The sequence below is a fragment of the Botrytis porri genome (assembly GCF_014898465.1).
Source record: "Botrytis porri strain MUCL 3234 chromosome Unknown BPOR_012, whole genome shotgun sequence".
Lineage (NCBI taxonomy): Eukaryota > Fungi > Ascomycota > Leotiomycetes > Helotiales > Sclerotiniaceae > Botrytis > Botrytis porri.
Window position 1 is genome coordinate 388477 of NW_024066086.1, and position 11624 is coordinate 400100.

At 43.2% G+C, this 11624-nt stretch overlaps 3 protein-coding genes across 3 annotated transcripts; 1 reads left to right on the plus strand and 2 right to left on the minus strand.

Moving 5' to 3' along the window:
- Positions 1 to 595: 595 nt before the first annotated feature.
- On the plus strand, positions 596 to 2113 carry EAF01_008683 (uncharacterized protein; the record flags this gene model as incomplete). Its single annotated transcript, XM_038916939.1, has 2 exons — positions 596 to 791; positions 843 to 2113. The coding sequence occupies 2 exons, from the start codon at positions 596 to 598 to the stop codon at positions 2111 to 2113; spliced, it is 1467 nt and encodes a 488-aa protein (XP_038767333.1).
- Positions 2114 to 2506: 393 nt separating this feature from the next.
- EAF01_008684 (uncharacterized protein) lies at positions 2507 to 7542 on the minus strand. The gene is made up of 2 exons (XM_038916940.1): positions 7241 to 7542; positions 2507 to 7188 (listed from the first exon to the last, which is right to left on the minus strand). Exons 1-2 carry the CDS (start codon positions 7401 to 7403, stop codon positions 3005 to 3007), a joined length of 4347 nt encoding a protein of 1448 aa, XP_038767334.1. The 5' UTR covers positions 7404 to 7542; the 3' UTR covers positions 2507 to 3004.
- A 719-nt stretch (positions 7543 to 8261) lies between these two features.
- EAF01_008685 (uncharacterized protein) lies at positions 8262 to 9180 on the minus strand (the record flags this gene model as incomplete). Its single annotated transcript, XM_038916941.1, has 2 exons — positions 8262 to 8303; positions 8359 to 9180. 2 exons carry the CDS (start codon positions 9178 to 9180, stop codon positions 8262 to 8264), a joined length of 864 nt encoding a protein of 287 aa, XP_038767335.1.
- Positions 9181 to 11624: the final 2444 nt, after the last annotated feature.

Below are 11624 nucleotides of genomic sequence, written 5' to 3' on the forward strand. Positions count from 1 at the left end.
ATTAAGTATCTAGATCATCATATCATTTCATTCTCATTCTCCAGGAAAGGGGTCACGAGATGAGGTAATATCCATGATATATATATCATTCGACATAGTGACTTCATTCTTCCTTCTAAAGCATGCGAACAATCATGACCTCATACTGCCTGTCTGTACATGTTGAGCTGATGTATATAATGACAATCGATATGTGCTCCATCCCAGGCGTAAGGGCTCAGGATGAGTTGAGAGAGTTAGGGATTCCACATGACTGACATTGGCAACTGTTATCGAGAATCTAGATCTCCTTTCTTGACTGATTCTATAATACAAGAATTTAACTGCAGACTGCCACAGTGATAGCATAATTAGATTCAAATTAGAAACATTTATCACGGCTCTCATGTAAAACACTTTTCAACTCCCGACCCTCAAACGGCCTCTTCCATCTCCCCCTTCGTCTATTCACAACTAATTTGACGCGTTACCTAATCAGGTTAGTGTCAAGCACCCCGCCATAATCTAGAATTTTATGGTGGTCATAAATCATTTTCGACCTCTAATCCACAAGCTCCAATCTTTTCACAACTAAACATCATTCCAGCACTCGAAAATGGCCGAAAACGATTCCGATGATCCTCAAGCTGAAAAGGGCAAAGCATCTAGTGATCAGGAAAAAGAGTTGAACCGTTACGTTCGAGAAACTGGAAATCGAATGCCTCCACCACCAGAGGTTCAAGCTTATGCAAATCATCCTGCAGCAATCCCAGCACCAGATATGCCATCTATGCTTCTCTCCCTTCCGAAAGGTAATATCTGGACATGCTTGTATCTCATCTGTTGACTAACAAAAATTGTAGAAATTCGACTAGAGATATATCGATACCTAATTCTTCCCGTGAAATACGTTTTTGTCGGGCGAAGGAGTGATCATTTAAGTTCCGGCGATAGTTCATCATCGGATGGTTGGACCGACGAAGATACGATCTCATTTGATGGCGATAACTCAGACATGGAGATAGAGTATGATGGACCTGGAGGTATCGATGGGTTGGGAATTTTATTGTGGTCAATGGCGGAGCAACAAGGTACGATCGAAAGGGATGATGATCCAGAATTCCCGTCGAATCCCGAAGCAGAGTCGATTCTCAATGAAGTCGACCCGGCAATACCTGCACCCGACGATATCGAAGTTGTGAACCTAGAAGATGGAGGAACAGCCACAAGAGCAAAGGACGGAGGGAAGTGGGAAACAGACTCTACGAGCTCCGATGGAAGCGACTTCGCAGCAAAATATCGCATGTGGCCTGAGATCTTTCGGGTCAACAAACAAATATACGAAGAGGCCTCTTCCATGTTCTTCGCTGAAGCGACTGTCGTCATCTGTTGCAACGACCTTTTCTTTTTTAACAACAAGATTTTTAAATTGGGTACCATGTATGGAAGGAATCCTTGGAGGCACAACCCTCTCACAGCTGTCGCGAAAAAACTACCAAATGGCACCATACAGTACGATCAAGAAGACTTGGGTGGATGGGTGGAGCCACACATATTCGCAAAATTTCAAAAGGTTGTTTTCGATTGCGCATTGGAAGAAGAACATACCGAGAACGTCCCATTATTTTTGGACATCGAGACTGGGAAAATTGATTCTGAAGATGCAACCAGATTTCGCAACTGCTTAAGCAATTTGACCTTCGTCAAGGACTTTGTCAAGATTTTATCTAAATCTCCAGTTGTCAACAAGCTCACCATCAACGTACTTGTCGAAGTTACGGCCGAGACACGTTTAGATGCCGAATCAATTGATTCCGATGATGAAGATGCATTGGATGAAATGGAGGAGAAACAAAGCAAGGCGGATCTTGAGGCCAATATGGCCGCCACAGAAGTATTCCTGGATTGCGGCATGTTCAAACCTTTGAAACATCTGAAGAATGTAAGAAAATTAGAATTTCGAACCGGCTTTGCCGACTTTGTACCTGCAGTCGATTATAAGCCGAAGGAGGAGCATCATCTTATGGCAAAGAAGCTTAAAAGCTTGGTGGAGGGGAATTTCAAGGCGCCGGAAGAATCTACCAGGGGAGGTCTTAGAAGTCAAGGAAGTGTTGCACAACATGGGGCTATCTAGAGGGTCGGGAACAGATGACAGTACTGAGGAATTTCTTGTGGACAAAAAGCTTAATTTTGTGTATATAGCTCTACATGATTTTCAGGTGTTATGTAATGGGAGGGTCGGAAATTATTGTATCATTGCTTTATTACCTGCCGGATTAGAGGGCTTTGGCTACGGCTAGAACCTAGAATCTAGAATCTACAATATGTCTTCATTGACAAAGATAGTTATAAAATAGGAATTTCATGTATGAATGTGTTATATATATGATCGGGCAATGGTGAGAAGTTGTATTCATGTGTGTGCAGCTGAATTTCTACTTCCGTGAACAGAGGTCCGCCCAAACTCATGGAAAGCATTCCGAGAACAGAAATTGATATCGAAGTCATTGTAAAGTCATTGTAAAGCCATTGTAAAGCCATTGTAAAGTCATTGTAAAAGTAAGAGTAGAAGTAAAAGTGAATCAATCATAAACATCATTTATGGTATCTCATGCTATCTCATCCTCATCCTCATCCTATCTATATTATTCCTTTTCCTTTTCATCTTTCCCCCTCGCCTCTCCAGCATTCATCTCATTCTATAGCCCGCCCCCCGCCATGCAACGCAATGCAATGCAATGTCTACCTAGATAGGTAGGTATTCAAAAAGCCCACTTCCATTGAACTCTCATCCTTGCGTTTCTTTCCGTCCCATATGTTTGATCTCCTCTCCTCTCCTCTCCTCTACAATTCCGATTACAAATCCAAATGCAGCTTGACCTTATACACAGAAAATCGCCAATCTACAGACATCCGTGCGATAATACAATTAGATAGACTCTTTGCTCTCACTTTATTTCTCTCTTTAATCATCTTGAGCACTTTCCACTTTATCATCATCTTTATTTCGATCATCAGTATCTCCTTATTCTTCATCTTCCGTATCATCCTCATCCCTTACAACCAACAAACAAGGTTCTCTCGAATGCCATATCCTCCTCTCTTTAGCTCCCAACATCGTATCCATCAAATTCTTCGTATCAGCTCTAGCTCTGCCACCTTCTTTAACTGTGACTTCTTCTTTCGGTGCCTCAACTAATCTTACTTCTTCCACTGAAGCACTGATTTCGAATTCGCCTCTACAAAGCGGTGTCATGCCGATATTGATCTCGATTTGTTCATTCCCAGGAATTTGTGGGAGAGTTTGTTGCAGCACACCGTTCCAAACAAACTTCTTGGATAGATCAAGAGTCTGAGCGAGTGAGTGATTACGAATAGATGGTTGAAGACGAAGAAGTGGATGAATGGGGTTAGAAGATCGATTGCTAATGCGAACAGTAATCGAAGAGAATGTGTCGGTGTGGACATCGTGTTTTGGACCCGACTTATCATTGATTAAGATATCAATTGAAATATCCTCAATTCTGATAGCGTCGATGACACGTTGGCTTAGACGAAGACCGCGTAATTCTATATTTCCTTTGCGGCGTACGCCAGAGCGCGTCTCCCAGGTTCCTTTAAGAATTTTAAGAATTTCTTCACGGTACCAGAATGCTTCCCGAGTAGCTCGTTCTGAATCTGCGGATACACGGCCTGCGCTTACGACAAACTGTCGTTGTCGCGAGGGATCAAGAGCTGGGATAGAGGCAGTTGGATTTTCTAAATATATCCGAGGAATAGGAAACATGATGCGGGACGTATTACCCGGGACCACTTCCTCTTCAATCTTGCCTCCTTTCTCAATATCTATCGAGACATGGATACTGCTTGGCCAGGCATTTCGAAGATCAAGAATTAGTAAGCAATGATCTTGTGGTGTAAAGTCCTCAGCTGCAACAGTACCATCAATTTTAGACCACAAAGAAAGGGGTAAGTTTCCGGTGAATGGCATAACATCCATACGTGCCAACTCTATACTTGCGTTTACTGTTATCGTAAGTGGTAGACTCACTTGACGAGTATGGAAACCATTTTCAACCTCTGACTGGGGAATACCAAGATGAGCATAGTCCACGTGAACAGTAGCACTTGTTAAGCCAGGTTTTCCCAGTATTTCTAATTCAAAAGTGGCCTTTCCACCAGGTTCAATGTATGGCTTCTGATCAGGATTTGGAATATATCGAAGTGCTTGTTTCCGTGCCAGTATTAATTCGTACTCATATAGCTCCGCTGGTGACGCTTCACGATTACTCATTGCTGTTTGTAGTGGTGCTTGAGTAGAATCTTTGAAGGAAAAGAGTAGTAGATCTACGGGTGTCTCCTTTGAAAAGTTTTCTAAAGTAATAGAGAACCTTTGGCGTTCCCCTTCTAACACCATCAAAGCAGATTGTGATAGATTGGTAGACTTTATTGCGACTATAGGTTGTTTTTCAATGACATTCAATCCCACGGTGGTTGACAGAGGAGGTATGACGCCGCAAGGCACTACACTGGATGATGTAGAGCCAAAACTTGTAGGGCGAGACTTCTGCCCAAATAATTTTGCCACACCAATAGACTTGATTTTGACATCGCCTTGTGGTGACCATGAATCCGAGAATATAGGGAATCGCCGTTCTCGGCATCCCCTTACTTTAATAATGCATCCAGTGATTTTAAGGGACCCTGGGTCTTTAGGTGTCCCTAATATGGTAAGAATTTGTGTTCTGTAAGGTCCGATAACAGTCTTTTGTACGGCAGATTCAAAGCGCGCCCCATCAGCATCGAGTTTGATACTTTCTATTTCCACATCAAACTCATATGGGTTTTGCAAAGTAACCTTAAAAACAGCTCCCTCACCAGCAACCATGATGTGATCAACAATAGAGGCATTTAGTGGGCGTAAGAAAGGATTGTATATGAAAGGATTTATCTCTCTTGCTGTAGCAATATTCTCTCCATCAGGGAGTTCTCCGCGTGTATGAGGAATTGGAGTTCTCGATTGAGGTAGAGGCTCAAGCTCAACGCCTCGAACCAGAAATTCATCCCAATACTCCGCGGAAAGTTCATGAACCCCCAAATTCCTAGCAGCTCCCAGCGTGCGAGTAATATTAGTCATTAGTCGAATTTGCTCCTCGCGACTCATATTGGGAGATGCATCTTCACTCCGTGGACCCGGAGCTACACCACTACCGGCAGTTCTTAGTAAATCTGCAGTGAACTTTAAAACGCCTTGAAAATCCGGCAATGCCTCAGAAAGATTGATACAAGATCTCAGAACCTCCATTTTCAAGGCTTGGCTCCCAAAGGAGCGAATCGAAGAATCGTCAAGTATCCTAAGAATAGTTGCTTCATCTGAATCATCGAATGCTTCTTCGGCAGTAGCTCTAGAGGATACAACTCCATAAGTTTGACCTAGTAAAGAGAGAAATGAGTCTACCCCGTTCTCCATGTCACCTTCACCAAGTTCAAGGGCTCCAGCACCGTTAGTGTTTCCATTCGCACTTAGCGCCGCCAATCCTGCAGCTGGATGAACTCCCATTTCGGCTGCTCCTCTGAGACGAGCTTGGACGAGGGCGGGAATTAATACCGAAACTAATTCACGGATTACCATGGCCTTTTTCCTATTATACCCCATTGATCCTAGAACTGAAGCTATGCCGCTCAATATTATTATTCGATCCACAACAACAATATTTTCAGAGGACGAATACACAGGAAACGCTCTTAGTATGGTTTTGAGGATTTCCCCACGGGTGGGCTGTATGTTCAAGCGAGGCGTTGCGAGATTGGGGGCTTTTTGAAAGGGGGTTCCGAGAACAACTAGTTGTAAAACTTCGTCATTTAATTGGCCACCGCCTGTGTGTATAGCTGAAGAAAGTTTTGCATAGCGAATGACAGTTTCGGAAAATGGATATTGTGGCATAGCCTCTCCAATATTATTCGCAGCACGAGTATAGAGGTTCAAGATTCTATCCAACAGCTCTGGAAGCAAAATAGCCAGATTCTGTAGCGAGACCAGACGGTTACTTGCGGGACTTCTTGGCTCCAGAGCTGACGTTAAGGACGGAGCTTTTTCTGCAGATACATAACAAATTTGTGGAATTTGAAAGTCCAAGCCAGTCCAGGCGAGCATGAGCATACTCACAAGAATATTATCAAGTGCCTTTGCATGCCATAAATGATCAAGATTTGCTTTCGCAATAGCGGCACTTTCGACAAGCTCGCGTAATGCATCACTCCACCGCCCTGCGCACATATACATCGAACCAATGACAATGCCAACACGACTTTTCCCTTTATTTCTTGACCTTTCGCTAGTGCTTCCTGATCCAAATCCTATAATTGACACTCTGTCCCTGCTACTATCTCTGACCCCTTTGCTACTCGGAGTGCCAAGTCGAGAAGGTAAATTTTTCGTTGTAAGCCCAGTATCCCCAATTATATTATCAAAGGTTGGTGGCGAGTCAGAGCGGAGACCAGTAGCAGGACTGCCAGAGCGACCCAAGGGTGAAGATGTGCCAGAATCCGAGGGTGCCGATCGAATTGCTGGCATCGACATTCGATAGTTTGCACGATCAAGAGCGCTGGCGGGAGAAGCAGATCTGGAGTCTTGTTGGGGTGGTGAAAACTGAGGGTTCCGTCTTGAGGACCCATCGTGTGAGCCTCCGCCCCAAGATCCTCCATTGGACGGCCTGTTTCCTGATTGAGCTGGTGACTCGATTGTAGGTAAGGCTTGGAGTGACCTTGCGAGTGTCGTCATCTCCGCAAGCAACAAGGCAGATATATCGCACATAACAGTTTTCATTGTCGTTAAACCGCAGTCAGCAGCTGGTGGTATAGCGACTAAGCCTTCTGGCAAGGCTGTAGCCGACTTCTCATGTATATGATCGAACAACAGTACTTGGTGAACCAGCGCTTTGGGGTATCTGTCTCTCAAATCCTCCAAATCTTGGTATAAATTCCGCACATTTTGATCTAACCGCGATACCCCAGTGCCATTGAGACTCTTCCTCGAAGCCCCTTTATAAGATGTATGCTCCAGCTCGGCGCCATCCGCGAGTGCTATAATAACAAGTGGCTCTCTGTATAATTCAAAGGGAGATAACGCGAGGTGAGTAGAAGGTGGATAATGTGTCGTGAGATCATAAACAATCATCCCCAAAGGAAAGGCTAATGGGGAGAACATATCTGCCAATTGTCAGCGCTGCCAAATGCGCATTAAGGAGAGTTTGATTCTCACTTCTATTAGGACGTCCATCTGGACTGATATCCCCCAAGCGTACAACATTTTGAGGTTGCAACCTTTCTACGAAGCTCAGAAATCTTGCGCGTTTGATTTGCCCAATTGGTAACAGCACAACTCGTACTCTCGCAGGAGCAACGGGCGACAGCTGATCGAGCATTGTGAGAACATTTGGATGCGATGCGCCTAGCTAGGTAGAGCTCGAATCCGTGATATGATGATGTTACTACCGGCTTGAGCTGAGATTCAAGACTGTTAGAAATAATAAATTAAATGTCCGAGAGTTTGTAGGACCAAAGAACAGTAAAATATGACGAATAATGAATTTGTGTTAATAAAGCTATTTCTTTACATTGAGACGACGAGGATACCAGATCCCCTGTTATACGGTGACTATTTTGCATGATTGGTAAATGGCTCAAAAGTTACCCAGCAGCGGCACATCCCGAGGCTAGATTCTTAACTTCACTCCAAGTCACTCAACCTCATTACTTCGGATATCAACACAGCTATTGTATAGATGTAAGTCAACATTTCGAAGCCCTACTGATGTACAAGCAGCCTCATGATTTCGCGAATGTTCCGTTCACCTGGTCTTCACTTGCACTTGTGATGCACTTCAAGTTACATATCGGACGAGCTTCCTACCTCCTAGGGCTTAATATCTGTTCTTCGTATGAGTATATCACAGGAAACATTCTGAGTAGGTAGCGCAATGATATGATGGAGAGGTACGATTTACTTCAGATTTTACTACTATGTGCACGCTGTTGGACATGTTCCTCCTTTATGAGTAACTACTCGTGAAGTACTCAATGCGCTGAATATCGTATAAGCTGTTCCCTTCCGGGGCGAGAACTCCTGCTCAAGATTATACACGATATGATTTGCCCACCCCTTCTCCCCCTCTCCATACTCGTCTGATATCAACCCATGTCACAAGAAATCTAATCGCTCAGGAGATCCCTCTAGCCAACGAATCCAATTTGATGCTTGTCACCCATGCAAACATATCCAACTACCACTTCTTTCGCTTCTTTGGAGATACTCTAGCAGTAACCTTCAAAAAGTATATCAGCTGTCAAATCGCGGCGATTTAACCCGGGAGGACTTACCTTGGGATAGACGCAATATGCATTAATTGCGCTGCAGGAAGAGCAGCTAGGCATACTTTTGTCACACCCATGGTGCCGCTCATAACAGTTGATACAAGCTCGAGGTGATTTTGCAGGCGCGCCCTGTTTTGGAGAAGATGGTAAATGATAGTCACCTCCCCCCGAACAGTATGGTCCATCGTCCTTGAGATCTTTCACAGGTACATCAATTGTATGCTTTGTCGAAACTTTTTTAGCTCCGCCTCTTGACTCAGTACATTGGTAAGAGTCATTCTGCCAGTGTTTGAGAAGGGATATTTGGTCGTTGATTGTCCTCTCTTTCAGCCGATCCGCAAGCCAATTGATCCCATCGACGACTGGTGGAAGCTCTAGTTGTTTTGGGCGACGTCGTATTTTATTCGTAATGCGTTTAGAGCGCGGAATGAATTCGTTACTTGGTTCCACGTATCTTCGGATGATACCTTCTTGTTGTGCGCGAACTCTATCCTCTTGAGCGATACCTCTTATCATTTGTTTGTTTCCAGGAACCCCATCTGCATACTGATGGGCAATCCAGCTTTCTTCCTCTCGAAGTAAGGCTTGTGGAGTCCATTTCGTCCTGAAGTTGATAAGGTCGCTAGGTTGAGCTCTTCTATGAAATTCGTAGATGTCGTTTATGTCTCCGCTGTCGCTGAAGGTGACAAGTGGAGCCTCTCTTATGCATCTGATCGCGCGATCTTCCTGAGCATTAGTACCGATGAAGCTTGTGGAAGAGGTACTTCGAGCATCATTTATACTATTCAAATTCCTGGCATCGATAGGTATCGATTTCGTTCTGCCCATAGTTGTAATGGGAGCAAGTGCATAGGAGGAGTTTTTGAGGGTTGTAAGGTCGGAGGAGTCCGAGTGGTTATTTCTCTGTTGTTGTTTAAACAACCTCCAACCTTAAAATATTAATAACCGAAGCGACCAACCCTTGAATCAATGAACTTTCTTTAGTGTCATCTGATTTGTCGGGCTACGAATTCACCATTCTTCGTCTTTAAAGATCCTGTTTGTGCATTATTTGCTATACTTCAAAGCAGTCTGCACAGTGTAATTTCATGCATTTTGGGGCTTGAATATATTCAAGCAGGTTGATATGATCCACAAAATCTACACAAAGATGAGGATAGCTTCAAATGGGACGCTTCATAGAGCAGTTTATTGGATATATCAAGTACTTATCTATCTATTCGTTCACTGGCTATCATATACTTTGTATGTTGTATTATATGTCCAACTTCTCCATTGATCTTTACTAGGTTGTTTGTGTTGACACATGTGTATTCTATCAAGACTATCTCTACCAAGGCTACCGCTTCCTAGGTAGGTTTCTTCAATCCCTAGAACTTTATTTGCTCAAAACTGTTGAGCTCATTCAACCTTGTGGCCTATAGAATAAAGAACAAGTTGCTTACAGCTTTACATTGCATTTATTCAAGTTCCAGCTCATTCAGATCATCTTTCAAAGGAATCTTCCGCAAAAGAAAAGAAAAAAAGGCTATGAATGACTCCTGTGGTTAAACAACGATTTACAATCCTCTCGTCTTCCAGCACATCAGGTTCACGAAACCAGAAACAACATTGGATGGTATCATACCTATCATCTGAAAAGAATTCGATAAATGGGACCATATCCGTTCTCCAATCGCAATAATCAAATCATCAAGGTCTATCTAGCCATTGCTAGCGCGAAAAGAACATTGGTTACCATCTTTACAGTGTATAGACCCATGTCATCTAACATGCAATAAAGCATATCGATATAGCGGTATCAGTGCCAGGCACTATATATGACTATATCTTCTAGTCAAGTGGCATGTAATATTTAGAAGCTCGAGACATGAGCCAGAAATAGGCTGCGAACTCTGGTGTGTTCAGAATGGATGGCAAGTGTTGTCCGTGAAAGACAATGGGCTGGCCAAGCTCATCTTCGATCTAAGCTATGCAGTACAGACGATAAATCAATGAGAAGAAGGAGTTGTTGTTGCTCAATCTTATTGAAGTTATCATTTATTTTTATTTTCGCTTCTGGGGAAGCGATCTTTGATTAGGCATCAGAATGGCTTCAACTTTTCAATTTGGTTTCTATCACTGTTCTTGCTGATTATAGATGAATGAAATACTAAAGAACAAAACCTTTACACAAAAGTCTCCGTCCGAATCCTTCCTATATGGTAGAATTTCCGTGCGACCAACGCCCCTCATTGTATATTTTGGTACTCAAATAAGAAGTTATTTCTAAAGAGTCATTCTCAATTTTGAATGAGATGTACGTCTGTAGCCCAGTGGTATCTTCTAGGCAATGGTAATTGCATATTCGATTCAACATACCAATAAAATCTCTTGCACTTTGGCTTTGTGAACCTCCGCGTGTGTTAAAAAAATGTTTGCAGCCCTTTAGCAACAGAGATATCATCCTTTGCGTCATGTTTTACCGGAAGATCAACCTTTGTGGATACTCCGGAACTACCAGGGCGAACTTCAAAGTCATAGAGGATTCCTGAAGTGATATGCGATGTGTAGGGAAGATCCCCGGCTTGACCCTATTCAGTTCCTGCTGAATTCAATGGGACTGAAATGACCAGCCATGTATGTAGCTTTTCCTTTGAGAGGGCTCGTCCGCCTCTATCAAAGATAGACCGAGATTAGGAACGACGTAAGCGTGGTAAAATATTATGGCGAAAGTCTGTTGGCGGAAGTCGTACTTTCTTGAAGCAAGCAGGTCCCATAGGATTTCACTTGTAGTATTCCACCAGAGGAGAGCATTGGGAGATAGGTGTTTATCAGAAAGTTTGGTGGAGGTAAGAGTTATATCATAAGTTACTGAGCTACTTCGTTGCGGAACACCCTGTCATTGCACGAGTATATTAGTATCAAATTTGTAAAACTAAGCAGAGCTAGGAATAACCGAGATACAGTGCATAATGAGGTAAATTCTCAAAGCTTGGCGATTGCTATAGAATCTGTAGATATGAATATGGCGTTCGAAATATTATTGAGTGTGAGACTGCTGTGTGAAGGATATGGATCTTCTCAGGCAGCGGGAGACTTATATATCACAGAATCATGCCACACTCATCAATATGATGATGAGTTAGACTACTTAGTTTACTCAAGTCCGTTAATTCAGAAATCACCAAATGAGCTCATGAGATACCAAAATAGGAAGAATAGAGAAAATGAACTTGTGCATTGCACCTGAGTAACAAAGCCTCCATTCGGGCCGACGCATCAGTGGCTGA